Source organism: Catharus ustulatus, chromosome 5, assembly GCF_009819885.2.
Source record: "Catharus ustulatus isolate bCatUst1 chromosome 5, bCatUst1.pri.v2, whole genome shotgun sequence".
Lineage (NCBI taxonomy): Eukaryota > Metazoa > Chordata > Aves > Passeriformes > Turdidae > Catharus > Catharus ustulatus.
Genome location: NC_046225.1, coordinates 28708199 through 28725205, shown reverse-complemented (window position 1 = coordinate 28725205; position 17007 = coordinate 28708199). Strand labels below are relative to the sequence as shown.

The 17007-nt window shown below is 49.7% G+C and overlaps 2 protein-coding genes across 5 annotated transcripts in view; one reads left to right on the top strand and one right to left on the bottom strand.

Moving 5' to 3' along the window:
• Positions 1-1667: 1667 nt before the first annotated feature.
• On the top strand, positions 1668-2826 carry LOC116996227 (ribonuclease CL2-like). Its single transcript, XM_033059448.1, has one exon. The coding sequence runs from the start codon at positions 1668-1670 to the stop codon at positions 2100-2102; it is 435 nt and encodes a 144-aa protein (XP_032915339.1). The 3' UTR covers positions 2103-2826.
• Positions 2827-9436: 6610 nt separating this feature from the next.
• Positions 9437-17007, bottom strand: part of PRAG1 (PEAK1 related, kinase-activating pseudokinase 1) — a 32225-nt gene continuing 24654 nt past the window's right edge. For all 4 annotated transcript variants that reach the window (XM_033060169.1, XM_033060167.1, XM_033060166.1 and 1 more), the window contains 2 exons: positions 13850-14583; positions 9437-10690 (listed from right to left, as the gene is read on the bottom strand). In XM_033060169.1, the coding sequence (XP_032916060.1) occupies positions 9653-10690; positions 13850-14583 (1772 nt within the window). In that variant the 3' untranslated portion in view covers positions 9437-9652. The remainder of the gene's footprint in view (positions 10691-13849; positions 14584-17007) is intronic.

Here is a 17007-nt window from a genome sequence, read left to right as displayed (position 1 = left end):
GGTGTACAGGCTGTGGTTCACCAGTGAGCCTCACAACAGCCTCTGGCAAGGATATGCCTGAGGCACTGCAAGGTAGGATGAGATCCAGCACACATACCCGCACCATCCCAGCTAGATACAGCCCATTGCCAAGCATCCAGGCTTGTTCCTCCTCCTGTGGATGCCATCTCTTTTCCACCCACACCAGGACAGTGGAAAGCAGAGTGTGTCTCAGGGGTCGTGATGAGAGTCCCCATCCTCCTTCCCTGTCCAGGAGAAGGGTACTGAGAGTCAGCAAGGGATGACTATGCTGACCTTCCATGTCTGTGAGGTTTTGGCCAGGTGCCTGAGCAGCTCCAATGTAAGGACTGTGCACCTTTGAGGAAGATTCTTCAGGGGCTGTAGAAATGCCACCAGAGCCCAGAGCAGGACCTTCACATCTTCACTGTGGCCAGTCTTAGAAGCGTTACAACTCTTTGGGAAAAGTGCTACCCTGGACCTCATTCTCTATTTGCCACTTCCCATCAGAGTCTCTCTGATGTCTTAGAAGAGTAGGATGGAGACCACTTCCATCCACTCGTGACAAGCTCTCCTGGGCACAGCAGGCCTCTCCCTCTGGAGAGGACATGCTTTCCTTGGGGCTCCATTACAATGGTCAAGGGAAAGGAGCATTTCATGGGCTCAGGCTGGCTCCTGGCTCTTTGCTTGTCTCTGCATCAATGGAGCAGCTGAAGTATGGGAGGTAGCAGTGAGGAAGAGCGCATCCTGGCACTTCCTGGGAGTATGAATTTGCCTGCAAGGGGACACAGGAAAAAGGAACACATAGCACTTAGCTTAGTCCCTTAGCACTGCAGAAGGCCATGGATGTGTCACATTTTTTCAGGAGTTGTAGGAACATCTGCCAGCTGCCCCAGAGGTGATGGTGACATCCTGACCCCCACCAGGGAACCATGTATCTTGCCCTGCCACCCAAAAGGACCTAGGTATCCTGCCTCTCACAGGACAGGTGGCCAAGGCCAGAGTGGGCAGGGATCACCGAAGGGAACGCACGTAGACAGTCACATGGTTTGTTAATGACTACCTAATGACCTTGGAGGCCATGAGGGTGAGCGGGGCCTCCTGGACATCTGGGTCCCCCAGACATCCACTGGACCTTGCTCTTTATCCTGCCCCTCCTCCTGGATCCTTGCCCATTGGGTACAGCTAGGGCCAGTATAAAAGAGGTGTACAGGAGTGGGAGGGATCCTGGAGACCCTGAGGCCATAAGGGAAACTGAGGTGCTACACAGGTGCGGGTGAGGGGTGCATAGGGCACCAGAATGTCTGGGGGGGTGTCTGTGAGGAACCCAAGCATTCAGAGGGGAAGGGAGGCTGTGTATGGCATCTGGGTGTTGGGGCATGGGGTGGATGTACAGGGGAGACAGAGGTCTGAGGAGCAGGTAGGAGGTGTTCCATGGTGGACTGAGGCTTTTGGGGGAGTGCATAACTTTAGGAGACCCATGCATCCAGGTAGAATCCACAGATAGCCCAGCTGTCTAGAGATGGGCCCCCACGCATTGGGAGGGGATTTGTATGGGATGCCGAAATTTGGGAGGGAAAATTTGTAGAAAAACTAAGCACTCAGGGTGGGATTTCCAGTCAGGGGCCCAGAGGTCCAGATGGCCCTAACCCCACCTTCTCCAGGTGTCCATGACGGGCTGGGTGCTGTGCATGACCCTGGTGCTGGCAGCACTGGCAGGGGCAGTGGGCGAGACCCGCTATGAGAAGTTCCTGCGGCAGCATGTGGACAACCCCCGGACGTCCATGCTGGCGGCGCATCGCTATTGTGAGACCATGCTGGCGCGGCGTCGGGTGACGGCCCCAGGCAGGCCCTGCAAGCCCTCCAACACCTTCGTGCACGCCCCAGCTGAGGACCTGGTGGCTGCCTGCTCTCAGGCACCCGACCCCACTACTGGGTTTCACAGCACCCCAAGAGCCATGAGCATCACTGCCTGCCGCCTTCACGGTGGGGACACGCGACCATCCTGTGCCTACCGCGCCCGCCAGGTGCAGCACCACGTGCGCGTGGCCTGCCGTGGCGGGCTGCCCGTGCACCTCGCAGGCACCTATGTGGCCCCACAGTGAGGCCATGGACCCTCAGTGTGGGTGTGGATTCTCCTTCCCAGAATAAAGGTGGTGTCAGAGGCCTGGGCTTCAGTACCAGTTTCTGGGGGGCCCCTACAATCATACCTCTCCCTGGTTGCCCCCTGAGCCCCTTGGGTGACTCCAACCCTGTCCAAGCTGTATTTGTGTGCCTTATAAATCCCTGAGTTTTCCCAGCCTCCTGGGTATCCCATAGCTCCCTGGGGTGTCTCTGCCCTCTCCTGTGCCCTGTCCCCTTTCTTGGGTGTCCCACAACTCCCATGGGTGCCCCATAACAACCACCCAGGACCCCCCAATCTCCTGGATGTGCACCCGGCCCTCTCCCCAGTGTCCTGACCCTTTGGGTGTCACATCCCTTTCCTGGATAGCCCATAACTCTCACAGAATTTCCCAACCTCCCATATGCTTTATAACTCCCCTGGGTACCCCCAAATTCCTCCATGTCTGACCCATAAACTGTCAGATTCCTTGTCTCCCACACATCTCTGACCCCATCTGTGACCTCTCTGGGGCTGAAACTGCTCCCCCTTGGGGCCCCCACAGGACTGAACCCCAGCTGAGGCCACACAGAACACTGAACCACCACCCCACACACACCGAACACTATACACACACACAATGCACATGAAACCTGCACTGTGCCCACAATGTGCAGCCACGCTCACAACACAAAGCATTCAACACTCACACCCCTCACAGCACACAGCATTAGCACACCCAGGACACATATACCAGCACATACACACAGTATGCACACACAAACAGATGGGATTTCACACATTTCAGCTTGTGTTCATCACCTCTTGTCCTTCATTCTCCCTGTAAGTACTTAACAAGCTTATAAAGCTTCCCCTGTCTGAGCCTTCTCTTCTCCAGGCTGAACAGACCCTGCTCTCTCAGCTTCTCCTCTGATCAGACATGTTACAGTCACTTCACCACCATCAGCTCCATGCTGGACTTTCTCCAGTATGTCTGTGTCTCTCATGTACCAGGGAGTCCATCACTCCAGATGTATCTCAGTGGTGCAGAGCAGAGGAGCAGCATCACATCCCTTCATGTGCTGGCAGCACTCTGCCTAGTGCAGCTCAGTAGACTGGGAGACCCCTTTGCTCTAGTCGTATTGCTGTGGGAGCCCTGAGAAGTCCCATGGGACTGCTGACATCCAGGTGCTGTGCTGCTGCAAAAAGGCAGCCCAAAGGCATCCAGAAAGTGTAGCTGAAGAGGAAAAGGAGTGCAGAAAATGGTCTTCCCAATCCTTTTCCTCTCTCCCAAAGATACCTCTTGCTCATGAGCCTCAGGTAACTCAGGTACTCCTGTTCTAAAATTCAGGTGAAAGGCATTTTGAGGGCCATCCATGGACTGGTGAGCTCCACCTCTCAGCACTGGCCCATTGCCTTCCACTGGGAAGGAGTTGGGGTATTTCAAAGGTATTTATTTGGGGCATTTCTGGACCAACAACTTACAGTAGAATCACTTCTCCACCCTGTTCACTCCTGGTCATGGGAGGAGCTGACTGGCTCAGGAGGGAATATCTTGGGTCTCTGCAAGTACAAGAGTTTCATCTCTCCTTCTCGCTACCTTGATTCTTCAAGGCTCAGAGGAGGACTCCACCTCTCCATTTGTTTTCTGGTAGCAGAGATCATCCTGGCAAGTGACGAAGAAAAATATCATCATTGTGATTTACCCCACAAGCTTTGCACTACAGGCTCCAAAGTGTATGGAAGAGGTGGCACCCGTCCTGGGGAGACAGCTCTGAGCTGCAGTCCCAGAGCAGCAATGCCATTTCTAGGATGCCCAGCGTGATGCAGCTACCTGAGTCTGCTGGAAAGTCTGGATGATTCCTCCCATGTGATGGCAGGGCAGCTCCGCCATTTCATCCCATCCCATCCCATCCCATCCCATCCCATCCCATCCCATCCCATCCCATCCCATCCCACCCCATCCCATCCCATCATCATTATTGCACTGTTGGTTCATTCCTCTGCTGTTTTCCCCTAAGATACAGCTCTGTTTCTTCAGCATATGTTTGTTCTTTGTGAAGGCTAAAGGGAAGAAAATAGCCACAAAGGAATCAGGATCATCCAGAGGGTGTTGTGGTCCTTGCCTCATGCAGCAGTGGGCCATTTACAGGCAGTGGCCAGCAAATTTGTAATGACAGCAAGTAGCAAAAAGCCAGGGAGTGACTGGTGCCTGAAAATCAAGGAAAAAATTTTGCAGTATTATGTTTTAATAAACCACTGCATTTATTTCTTAATTTCTTCCTCATTCAGGTATTTTCATGTTCTGCCTAACACAGGCAACATAAAGTTGCGAAGTTTGTGGTTGATTCTGCTTTGTAATACAGAAAGTAATAATCTCTTTTTTGTGGGTGGGAGTTAAGCAACTTTCCTAAAATTACAGACAAGTCTGAGACAGGAGCTCAGTTCAGACCTCTTCAGCTATACTTGACAGACTCCCTTCCCATTTATGTGCTTTCTTTTACTGAATAAGAAGATGCAACCAAAAATTGTTTCAAGAACAGCACTATATGCCAAAAACTTGTCTCTAAGTCATATCTGCTTGACTTTCATGCCCAGTTTGCTTTGACAGTGGTCAGTCTCCTATGCTCACTAACTCAATTGCCAAATACAGTAATTTCACGACTATAAGGCGCACCCTTTGAACTAAATTTTTTCCCCAAACCCAGAAGTGCGTCTTATAGTCCGGTGCGCCTTATTTGATGGACAAAGTTGCGAAATTTGCCAAACCAGAAGTGCGAGCCGCAATGGGGGAGCGGTGCTGCGGGAGCACCAAGTCGCGATGGGGGGGTGGGAGTGGGCACCCACTGCCGGCAGGAGCCACGAGGGGAGGGAGGGAGCCAGTGCCAGCCCTGGCCCGGGCGGAACAAGAAGCCGGGTGGCGCCACTACGGGCACGGGGGGAACGAGAAACCAGGCGGCTCTGGCCCAGGCGCGGGGGGAACGAGAAGTGCGAGCCCGCAACAGCCCCGAGCAGAGCCTGCCCGGCGGTGGCATCACAGCAGTGGCGGGGAAGCCCCTGCGGCCACCGAATCGTGGTGGCAGCGGAGCCCCCGCGGCTGCCGAAATGCAGCGGCGGGGAAACCCCTGCGGTCGCCGAATCACAGCGGTGGCCGAGCCCCTGCAGCCGCTGAATCACGGCACCGGCTGAACCCCTGCAGCCGCCGAAAAGCGGCGGCAGGGAAGCCCCTGCAGCCGCTGAATTGTGGTGGTGGCGAAGTGGCAGCGGGGAAGCCCCTGCGGCCGCCGAATCGCGGCACCGGCTGAGCCCCTGCAGCCACTGAAAAGCGGCGGCGGGGAAGCCCCTGTGGCCGCCGAATTGCGGCGGTGGGGAAGCGGTGGCGGGGAAGCCCCTGCGGCCGCCGAATCGCGATGCCAGCGGAGCCCCTTGCGGCTGCTGAATCGCGGCGGCGGCTGAACCCCTGCGGCCGCTGAGAAGCAGCGACAAGTGGCGCAGCCCCAGGGAAGTGGAGAGAAGCGGCACGGCCTCTGCCGCCGGCCACGGGGAAGCGACAAGAAGTGCCGCCACTGCCGGCAAGTCGGGATGCAGCGCGGCCACATGGTGGGAGCCGAGGGCCGTGACCGTGCCAGCCGGTGCCAGGGGTGGGTGGGAGTGCCGGGGCCCGCTGCATGGGGAGGTTGCCTGGGGCTGCATTTAAAGGCTACACCAATCTTTGAAAAATGTTTGCAAATTGAGCACCTGCCAGTAATTCGTTACTTTGTTGCACGCCGCACGGTTCCTCGCTGCAAAAAAAAAAGTGCGCCTTATAGTCCGGTGCGCCTTATCTGATCTACAAAGTTGCAAAATGTGCCAGCTCCCGGGGGGTGCGCCTTATAGTCCGGTGCACCTTATGTTCGTGAAATTACTGTAATTAATTCCTTCACCAGAAACTGGCTGCCACTTGTTTAGCTCAGGGGAATGAAACAAACAATGCTGACTCACACGTTTCATTATGGCCCACAAGCTTCCACCACCCAGCCTTTGATGGTATAAAATGAGAGGCATGAACAGTGTGTCAATATATTGCTACTGTAGAAATTTCTTCCTGATACTTGAAAAACGAGGACTTTTTTTCAGAACTATAGCAGAGAATTGTTTAAGCAGGCACTGCAAAGACCTTCAGAAATACTTACTCAGTAAAGTCATATATCAACTCCATGGATTTAGCAGAACAAGTCCTTCGAAACCAGGCTGTTGCTGCATGGAAAAAGCTTCTTTCCAATATATCCTGCACAAATACAGCAAAATGCAAGACAGTTTCTGTGCAGCATATCCACCTGTCTTGTCTACTGGGAAAGGGACTGCCAGGCTACCTGGAGGTAGCATGAGACAAGAAAACACCCCTTTCCACCTCCAGCAGCACCTCTGAGATCCTGGGGACTGTGGTGCTCTTCCAGTCACTGCTCCTCAACACTGTCCCTCTGGTACACGGACCTCAAGCTGTATTCCCAGACAGACATATCCTGCAATCCTCCTTCCCCTTGAGTGGGTGACACACTTGGCCTCCAGGGTGCAGGGTCATCTGTGTCCCCAGCCATACAGGGAATGATCCACCACCTCCACCATTCTTGCAGAGGTTCCTGGGCATGGGGACAGGAATGCCAGCTAGGAAAAGGCAACTGCTGCTCACGGCATAGTGGGGACAGCAAAGACAAGGGTGGGGCATAAGACCGCTAAGTCCTCACACTCAGCTGTGGGATTCATCTGAGGCTTAGGTGTCACTTTCCCCACAACAGCTACACCTCAGAAATCCTAATGCAATTCCACAGTTCAAGCATCGACCCTAAAACCTAAAACGTAGTACTGTTCAGGCTGGAGAAGTATGAGCTACCATAAGGGAAAGTACCAGGAAAGCCAGGAGTTAAGAATTTTTGTTTATATGAGAGGCCACCCACCCAGTCTAAAACAAATATAGCTGAAAAAGACTATTGTTGGCCTCTGCTCTGCTGGGAATGCTGCCACAAGGTGCCAAAGCCAACACCAGAACCAGACTCAAATGCCCAAACTCAAGGGAAAGAGTTTTGATCAAGTTAACATCCCACACTATGCAGGCTCTGTTCCAATATCTGTAACAATGTTTGTCACTAAATTGAAATTCAGCATGCTAAATGGATCCAGTCTTGTGTTTTGTGGGGTGGTTGAACGTTTGGCTACCTCTTGAGTCCCAATGAGTAACCAGCTAAAGCTTTGCAAGCTACTTGCCTTGCAAATTATCTCCCCCCTGCCAGCACAACATGGATCTGTGATGACCAGTCCCTGTCTCCTTCAGCGCACTCCTGCAGAGCTGCCACCAACCTCTTCCCTACATTCATGCTTAGAAACTGACTCATCTCTTCAGCTTATCTCAGAGAAACATGCTGGGCTCCTTCAGACAGATTCTTCAGCTCTTTCATCACTCTGCTGGCCCATATGAGACCACATGCAGCAAGTCAGAGCCAGACCTTCCAGAGCATTGTGTCCAGGATGATCCATGGGATGGACGGTGGTTCCCAAGCCAGAAAGTTCCTGCTACCTCTACCAGAGGGAAGTGGGCCCAAAAGTCAGATGCAAGAAAGCCAGTGTATGAAAAATTTCCAGCAGTCGCAGTTGAAGCCATCCCACATTCTTGCAGCAGGCAGGGACATGCACAACCTCCTCCCTAAGGGGATCAGGGGAAATCAATTGCAAATGGGTGCCCAGCCAAGAAGACATCCAAGGAACCAAGGAACCAAGCCAAGTTCCAGCCAAGGAACTATCCCCTCCCATCAGCAGCACCCATAGCCAAACAGATTTAAGAAAAGAAAAATTCAGTTGAGAAGCCTGGAAAATATTCATATAAAGTACACAGAGTGTCAAGAAAACCTGAGCAATTAAAATTCCCCAAAAGAGAAGGCTGTGTCTGGAGGTGAATCAAGGCTGGAGGAAGGTACTCATATATTTCTCCTTGCTAGAGCTGGGAGGTGACTAGCTCAGCTAGCGACATCCTGTGCCAGATAAGCTGATGCTGGGCTCTCTCCAAATGTCCCAAACTTACTGCTTCTCCAAGGGCTGCAGAACTGATGTTAGGAGCAGGGCAGCTCATCTCTGCCTTGTATTGGGGTGGAAGAGCAAAAGAAGCCTGCAACCTTTGAAAAATCTTTTTTATTTACTCAGCAGCACTTCCTCTCTCCCAGTCTGAGTGGCTGCTCTATGTCTGGATGGAGGGAAAGGGGCTGAAGGAAGCCAGGCCAGTGTCTCCACATTTCATTGTGCTGCTCCTGCAACCCATCTGTTGGAGAAATATGTTTGCAGCACACCCAGCCCCATGCATTTCTAATTCAAATACCAGCAGCAATAAGACCCTGTGGATATGGGTAATGCAAATGAGACTGATAGTACTGTACATTTAATCAGCATATGCAGTTTGATAACAAAGATGCCTTGGCAAGAGCAAACAGAGCTCTGCAAGAAGATTGAATCAAGTCTGGCTTACAGGAAATAAGATTTTACTACGTAGAAATGTAAAGTTCATCTATGTGATGTTTAACTAGATGATTGTAGTAAAATATTACCAGCCTTCCTGCAAATAGCATATAAGCACACGTAGTGCTCAGTAAAAATTGGATTCTGATCACCATCCAGTGTCCCCGTCTCTCTCATCGTCAATAACAGACCCTGCTGGCCTACAGTGGCCCCAGCCTTTCACATGCCAGCTCATCTCTCGATCAAGGAGTTAAATAAATGTTAGATACAAGGGACAGGTGAATTACCAGGTGAAGGGAGGTAGATGGAGGGATGGGGAAAGCAAGGCAACCTGGCCCTGACTTTTCTCCCCAAGGCCTTGGAGCCAAATTGGGGATTTTCCATTTAATTAGTTTTACAAGGGGTAATTCCCAGCATCATCCTCATGAACAGACCCACCCTGAGCTCTCTTTCACCCCTTCACATCCAACAGTGGTGCTCCACTACAGCTGCACCACTAGACAGGAAAGTCAGGCTGTACTAGTATCTAATGAAGGTAATACGCAGCTGGTATTGAAATGCCCACAGAGAAAAAAGAACTGATACACAGAAACAAGCAGCAATTTTCGTTTTGAAAGGGAGAAGCAAAATGGATGTCAAAACTCATAAAATATGTGAATTGGAAAGTTCCGGGTTATGCCTTGCAAAGAAGCATTATGTGAACTGCCCTTGCTTCTGAAGAGAACCAGCCACCCATTCATCCCTACTTCCCACTCTAGAGCGTGGTGTTGTTCCCAGGCAAAAAGTCTCCAATGCTTTCGGAGAGGTGGGGATTGGAGGACTGTCCCATAGGCACAGAAATCAACTCAGTGCAGCGAGTTCATTAGAAACATGCACACACACAGGCAGGAGTTTATTAGTTCACATTTACCATACCAAAAACCAAAAATCCCCCTAAATAGAGGTGGGTCCCCAGTTTTGCCTACTCGTAAACTAACAGTGCTGAGGATACTAAACATGCCTTGTGCACTCTGACTGGGGCAGGAGCTGAATGTGCATGTGCACCTGAGATTCAAACCTCTCACACATCCAAGGTCAGAGCAGCTGCAGCAGTTTTAATGTGTGCAAGAGAGAGACTGGCTCAGCAGATGCTAAGTACTGGCAGCATAGCCAGTCCTCCAGTTCAATGCTCCGCTCTGTGTCCACAGCCCTCTCTGCAAACTTCATCATGAGCAAGGCACGCTTCATGTCCAGCCAGTTCTGCAGCACCTGGCACAGGGTTTTCTCATGGCTGAGGGGCTGCTCCATGAGGTCTTTTCGGGGCCCCCAAAGCAGACACTGCAGCATCCACTTGGCCTCAGTAATCTGCACACGCTTGATGGGATCTGCTTCCAGTAGTAGGTGGGCCAGCTGCTGGAGTCCTCGGGAATAGATGGACAGGCTGGGTATAGCAGGGAGGTCCTCAGAGCTATACTCCTGTTCCCTGAGGTGTACCTTCTCCTCGAAGGGGTTGGGTTGGTGCAGCAGTTCATAGATAAGAATACCAGTCTGAAACTCATCAAATTTCTTGTACTGAGAAGCAGACACAATCTCTGGGGCCAGCCGGGCCTGACTCTTCTTCAGCTTGGAGTCTCCAGTTCCAGTCTTCTGTTTAGCTTTCAAAAAATTGCTGATGATGAGGCGGGGTAAGTGCGTGTCATCTTTGGTTTTCACACAGCTCATGGGGGGCTTGCAGGGCACAAGCAGTAGGTTCTCCAGGCACAGATCACGATGGATGATGCCATGCTCTTTGAGATGCTCTAAGCCATTGCAGAGCTGGAGGAGCAGAAAGCAAACACGACGTTCATATAGCTCTGGCTTGGCTTGGTGGAGCATCACTGAGTCCCTCACAAAGTCGGCAGTGGTCTGGCTCGGCACCTCGCGGGTGATGACCACCACACAGTCGTGCTCACTGGCAGCGCGGGAGGGATGGAAGCCATCTCCAGGCATGCTTTTTGCCACATCTGAGACCAGCAGCATGCTAGAGGGGACGGAGGCCACAAAATGCCCACAGTCCTGCTGGATGTTGAAGTGAACTGGCACTGCAGGGCTGCAGTAAGAAGCAGCTACCTTGGACTCCTGGGTTTTACAAATCTGTGAAGAGAGATTAAAAGAAAAGTCCCATCAGCCAGTGACAGAGACAAGGCAGAGACCAGAAGTGGAGAGGTGGGATGCTAAGTTGTGATTTGCAGATGCTCCGGAAGACAATAGCAGAAGCAGGATCCTTTAAGCATTGGTCCCTTAAGCACTTTAAATTATCTCCTGGCTTGAGGATTGTTTTTGTCCTGCAATAGCCAAACCTTAGCCACCAGATGTCTGAGTTGCATTTCTGGACAAGCTTCCTTTGTCAGGCAATGCCCAGTAATTGGAGGAAAGGGGGACAGTAATCTTACTGTGAATAACTTCTGAAGATTTTGTTCCACTGCCAACAGAAGCAACATAGTTTTTACGCCACAGATATAATTGAGATAAACTCCTGCAATCCAAGAGACATTCCTGGAGGGAGAAAAGCAAAGCTTGTGGCAAAAGACATGCTGTTTCTATCTTTGGAGATAGTCAACACTCCTTGATGAGGCCCCACGCAATGGGAGGTGACTGTAAGCAATAGTGCTATTTGTGGTGAGGGGTGGACAGACACCTGCAGTACTGTCTTCCCACCTGATCCTTCTCTAGTCCCAAGCCCTGGAGCCACTTTCACATCCTCCTCAACCATTCCACTTCCTTGTGTCAGCAAATACTCTCAAACCCCTGATCAATGGCTAAGGGAAACCAGCAACAAGCTGTACTCCTCAGCACAGGCAAAAAAAAAAAAAAAAACACCACCAAAGAGAAAATGGAAGTTTACAACAGAAAGCTAGAAAGAAGTCAGAGTGAAGCAAATGCTAGGGAGAAAAATGCCTTTTATAATCTGGATTCTCTTTAACCTACATGACTTCTACCTTCATTTTCTTCCATATTTTAGCTTTATACTGCATTAGAGACTCAAAGCCAGGTTTATTATAGGACTGTCCATTAGCTTATGAGGCCTTCTGGCATTTCTATTATACTTTTTTTCTCCTTTATTTGGCGATGTGTTTATATGTCATCCACAGGAGTAAGCAACAGGCTGAAACTCAGCATAAAAGGTTTCAAAACCTGGAGCATGCCAATGCAAGTCACATGCATGCAAAATCATAGGAGAAATCAATTTTGCCTCTGAGTTAAAATATACACAAGAATAGAGAGGAGCTGAAGAATAGGGCTGCTTGTGTATTCCTCTAGCAAGGGTTTGAATCTGGGCATTTACAGATAATTCACTCAGATGAGACAATACTGTGGAGATGGGACATTTCAGATCCCTGCTGTCCTCTCTTTCTAAACAAAAATGCCCTGGCCTGGCTTATTTGTGGAAAGATAAGCTTTGGAGAGCTAGGCTGAATGCAGATGAGTGTAGTGGGACCCAGGATGATGCAAGAGGTCCCCAAATGCAGAGCAGACCTTCCACCTCTCTGGCTAACAAACTTGCTTGTTCCTCCTCCCTAAAGAAAGACATGTAAGGCATAGGAAAACGGGGAGAATTCCTGGCAAGAGAGAAGTCTCTGGAAGAACAACTACGGCCAAATGAATACAGGGAAATCTTCCCCATCCAGTCATTCTTCTTGACTTTGGCTGCCCCAGAGGCATCCTCCCTGCTGAAAGTTCCAAGTAGGAGCCTGGGCTGGCTTAGTCACATACCTCTAGAGGAGAAAGAAGCCAAGGCATAGAGCATATCTTGACTTAATTCCTCTAAAGCCATTTCCAAACTGTTTTACACATAGCCATGCCTCTCTGTGCATAGCTCAGACTCTGGCTTTTGCTTCTCACTAGGCTCCTTGGTTCAAGTCTGATCTTCTGCCCATTTTGAGCTCTCAAAGTCTAATTTTAACTACAGGTCTGTAATCTCTTTCATGTCAAAAAATCTATACAGAAGCCAGAAGGGGAAGCTAGGGATTAGCCAATTGTAACGTTTCACAATTATTCATTCCCTACTTTGGCTGCCAAAGGGATGGTGGCATACAGGAATCGTATCTATACACATGGATATACACATAAACAACATCACTATGCTGGCACAAAGTATGGCCTTGTTGCAGTGGCTTTGACTTTGTTAAGAAATTTTGTAGTGTACCTAGAGCACAGAGTAAGCCCACTTCACACACAGGGACACAAGTGTAGTCCTTGTGTCAAGAGTCTGAAATGTGCTGTTTCTGCCTTGGCAAGATTTCACGCACCACAGCCATAGAGTTGAGCTACCACACCTAACACAGCAGGCAAAAGCAAAGGTGTGGGTGTGCCACAGGGAACTGCAGATTGAAAAGGAGCGCAACAGTTCACTACATAGTTCCTAGACTTCAGGAAGAAAGTTGTGATGGATTTAGGTATAACATACAAGAAAAGCTGCGGCTCTGACTGCTGGATTAAGGGTATTGGTGCAAGATCTCATCTAATGTATCTCTGACAGTGCTTTTTTGGGAATTATACTTTAGGCTTTGAAAACAACCTGAGGAATAAGCAGCATTGAGATGTCCCCAGCGCTAAGTCAGAATGGAAATGAAAATCTCTGTATTCAAGTAGTAACATTGATCAAGAACCCAAAATCCACAGGATGTCCATGGAACTGGTTGAATAAGCTTACTTATCCAGGTTTCAAAGAGCTGAACTATTGCACCTCAAGTTTCCATTTCAAAACATGTATTCCATGGAGTTACAGGAAAGTATTTCAGACCTGACCTTACACAGCATGTCTGGGTCAGCCTTGCATTGTTTAATTGGGATCTGCATTGTCTTATTGTCTGTAGTTTCAAGATCATATCTGGGTATCACTCAGTATCTGGGTCAGAGCTTCCACTTAAAAGGCAGGCAGAAGCAAAAACGCTGTCTTTTGAGCAGCCTTTCATAAGCTTGTGTCATCAGAGCTGAATGCCTCTGAGTTTACAACAGAGTATTTGCACAAAGATGTTTTCAGAGAGAAAACAGTTGGGTTTCAGACCCCTTTAGCAATAAGCTACATCTGACTGGCATTTGTTACAATGAAAACTCCTTCTCCAAATTAACCTTTGGAAGCAGTAGGGGGAAAGTGGCAATTTTGGATGGGGTTTTGCTTGCCTAACTTCACTTGTGAGAAATACCAGCAGAGAAAACAAGACACTGTTTGAGAAGCCATGTGCTGCTAGTGCACACATCTCCACCTAGAATCTGGATATAAGCCTGGATACCACCTGGCTATGGATTTACCTTCACAGCATAGGTAGTAGAAGGATCCTTGGAGCAAGTGGCACAGTAATAAACTGCGTCTCCCGAGTCGCAGCAGGGCTTGTTGCACGTCAGCTTGAAGAGTGACCAGTTGTTCTCGCTGAAGTACAGCTCGTTCTTCTGCTCCTGCGTGAAGCAGTCCTCACACTTGGTGACCAGGCGGCGCAGGGACTCAGCATACAGAGCCCCCAGCTTGCTGTACACCCCCTCCTTGCTGTCGATGTTGCTCAAAAGGTTGTGGAGGTTGGAGACTGAGGACACCTGGCTGGATACACTGAGCTGCGAGGAGGAGAGGGACTGGAGGTTTCTGCTGGTGCCGCAAGCCCGTGTGCTCTTACCAGCGCTTGAGTCCCAGCAGATGTTTCCTTTAGAGCTTTTCTCCAGGGACTCTGAAGAGGAGAAGGTGCCAGGGCGATCCCCCAGGCTGGCTAGGTGAGTGAAGGGAGGCTCCTCTTGGTGGCACACATTGCCCTCAGAATGGCTGATATTCAGCCTGGGGCTGGCAGCACCAGCTGCTTTGCCTGAAGATGCCTGTCCCCCAAAAAAGCCATCTGGAGAAGACACAGTTCTGATTACTGTCTTCTTCTGTGGCAGAGGGGGTGGGCAGCTGGGAGCAGAGGAGGGACCATCCACAGTGGAGACAGGAAGGAAAGGGACAGGGGGAAACACTTGGCTCTGAGCTGGAGGGGGCGAGTGGTTTGGCTCAGATGAATGTCCTAGGAGATAGCAACACACAAGAAGATGCCATGAGTGGCCCTTGCAGGCTGAGAGCACAGGTCCTTCTCCATATCCCTGCCACCCCCAGGGCCTTGGCTGGGAAGAAAGCAGCAAGCTAAGTTACATGTGAACCCAGTGCACAGTCTTCAGCTATTCATAACTGCAAAGTTTCACAGGAGGGGTTAGGGCTTTAATCCAGTTTAGTAGAGGAGGTTTTGCAAAGCAGGTTGCAACCAGCCTGAGAAATAGTGCATCCAGAGAAATGCACTTCCCCATCCTTAAAAACCACTCCCCTATGAACTGCATATACAGTAGTAAAAAGGTAGTAGAAAGTAAATATTTAAGCAATGATGTCATCCACAGGGAGGTAAGAATGAAGCACTTGATACAAAGACAATTTTTTAAACACAGCCTCTTTCACCTGGAAGCTACCACTCAGTGCTTCAGCAGCAGGGCATGATAAGGAGAGGGTGATTCATGGCACACAGTTCCAGCCCTCTGACTACACTACAGTACTCCAAATATATCAAACCTTTCTCTCTGCTTCACACTGGGGAAGGGTCGCTGAGCAAGCCTGGGATTTTGGCAATTTCTATCTTGCTGAAAAAAATCTGACCTTCCCCCTGCTGCCTATTTCCCAGCTTAATGCAAGACTTCTTTGCTCAGAGGGCAAGCTGGTCCCACTACATACCACTAAAATCCAAGCAGCTCCACATGCCAAATGCACATGGATTGGGTTTGGATGGTTGCATCATTTTGGGCAGCCATAGAAGCTGCTTCCTACCTGGGCCAGACAGGAGATGAGTAATACACTTACATGCCATGAAAGAAGTAGGACATTAAAAAATACAAAGGTGACAAAAAGGTGATCTGACATTGAAATAAAGAGCATTAATTTCAGGTCATAGAGACAAAAGAAGTGGGGAGTGGAGGGGAAATTAAAAGAAGAGAGATAATAATTTAAAGGAATTTATCTACGCCACTTGAATGACAAACAGGACTCTGTTAACAACACACATGCAAATGTAAACCTTAAAATGTGAAACGCAGGGTTTTGCTGTGAGCAAATAGTTTAGCAGATAGCAGGATCTATTGTTTGCTTTAAATCTATTTTCCAAAGCTGCAGAGTGGTAGCAAACGACTCTTCCTCTTCATAAAGCTGCTGCTGAGGGTTCAGCTGCCAGCAGGCACTTCCTCACAGCAGCTTTCTGCCCGAGCAGTTTCCGCCGAAGAAGGCACTTGACTCTTCACAGTCCAAGTGACTCACCAGCAATCACCAGCAATCACGTACAACCAACAGAGAAGGGCCTCAGGTCTCTGAGCTCCCAGCCTACTCCGCCTCCTGAAACCACACAAGGTGAGGACAAGATCCACTGGTTCTCAGCTACCAGAGTGGATGCTGGCACCATCTGGCCCTATCCCTCCTCACCAGATTTTGGTAGCACTGGTCAATTTTCATTTGTCTCCTCCACTGCCAAGGCTCTCTGTATGTACCTCCTGTAACCTATCCCATTACACCAACATCTCTGAGGGATACCACAGGAATGAACAGCTCTGATTTCAGTTTCTGCAGGTTTGTCTCCCATGCAAGGCTGTTTCAGCAGCCCATTTCTGACAATATGCTCAGAAACAGGTCTGTAGGAAATGTGAATCAGTATGTCTCTTTTGCCCCAGTGCTTGGGAGCCAAGCTTTCTGACTCCTGTTGGACCCTTGCCCTATGTGTGTGCCTGCACTGTACACGCAGTTGCCCAGCAAGTGACTGCTCTCCAATTTCAGCTGAGAAATATCTGCCTTAACAATTGAGATTCATGCCCCAAGCTTTAGTGAAAACCCAGACATCCACATCATATTCTAATGGGTCCACAGGAGAGATTCTCTCCATTAAAACCCTGCCAAAAGCGACAGGCGGGGATCATTCAGCATGGCACCTCTTGCCACTTCCATCCACAGGGCTTTGACGGAGGATAGAGCCAAGAGAAACTCTTCTGCATGCAGTCCACGAGTACCTCACCAGAGGCATCTCTACCAGGACATGCAGCTGAATCACTGTTTCAAGAGACAAGATTTACTTGAGAGAGTCTTAAGAAACAAATGTCAGGACTGGAATCTTTGGCAACCAGTTCACATGCCTAGCTCACAAATGCCGCACTGCTCTTAAGTTTTTTTTATACACTGTTAGGCTCTGTCTCAAGCAGAGGGTAATTCTTTTACAACTCTCCTAACAGTGTTCTGCACTTTCAGCATGGAGTCCTTCTGTGTGTCAAGGACTTAAAATCTCTCCTCCACTTCATATTTTAACATCTGAAAGCACAATTTATTTGAGCTCACCTCACTCAGTGACTGACCGCACAGTTTCTTGCTTGCATCAGCAAGACAAACTGCATTCAAGTATTCATTTAAAAACTCATCTTCCCCCGATGAG

Excerpts from the sequence above, each read along its gene's own strand:
- LOC116996227 (XM_033059448.1), top strand. The coding sequence starts at position 1,668 with ATGACGGGCTGGGTGCTGTGCATGACCCTGGTGCTGGCAGCACTGGCA.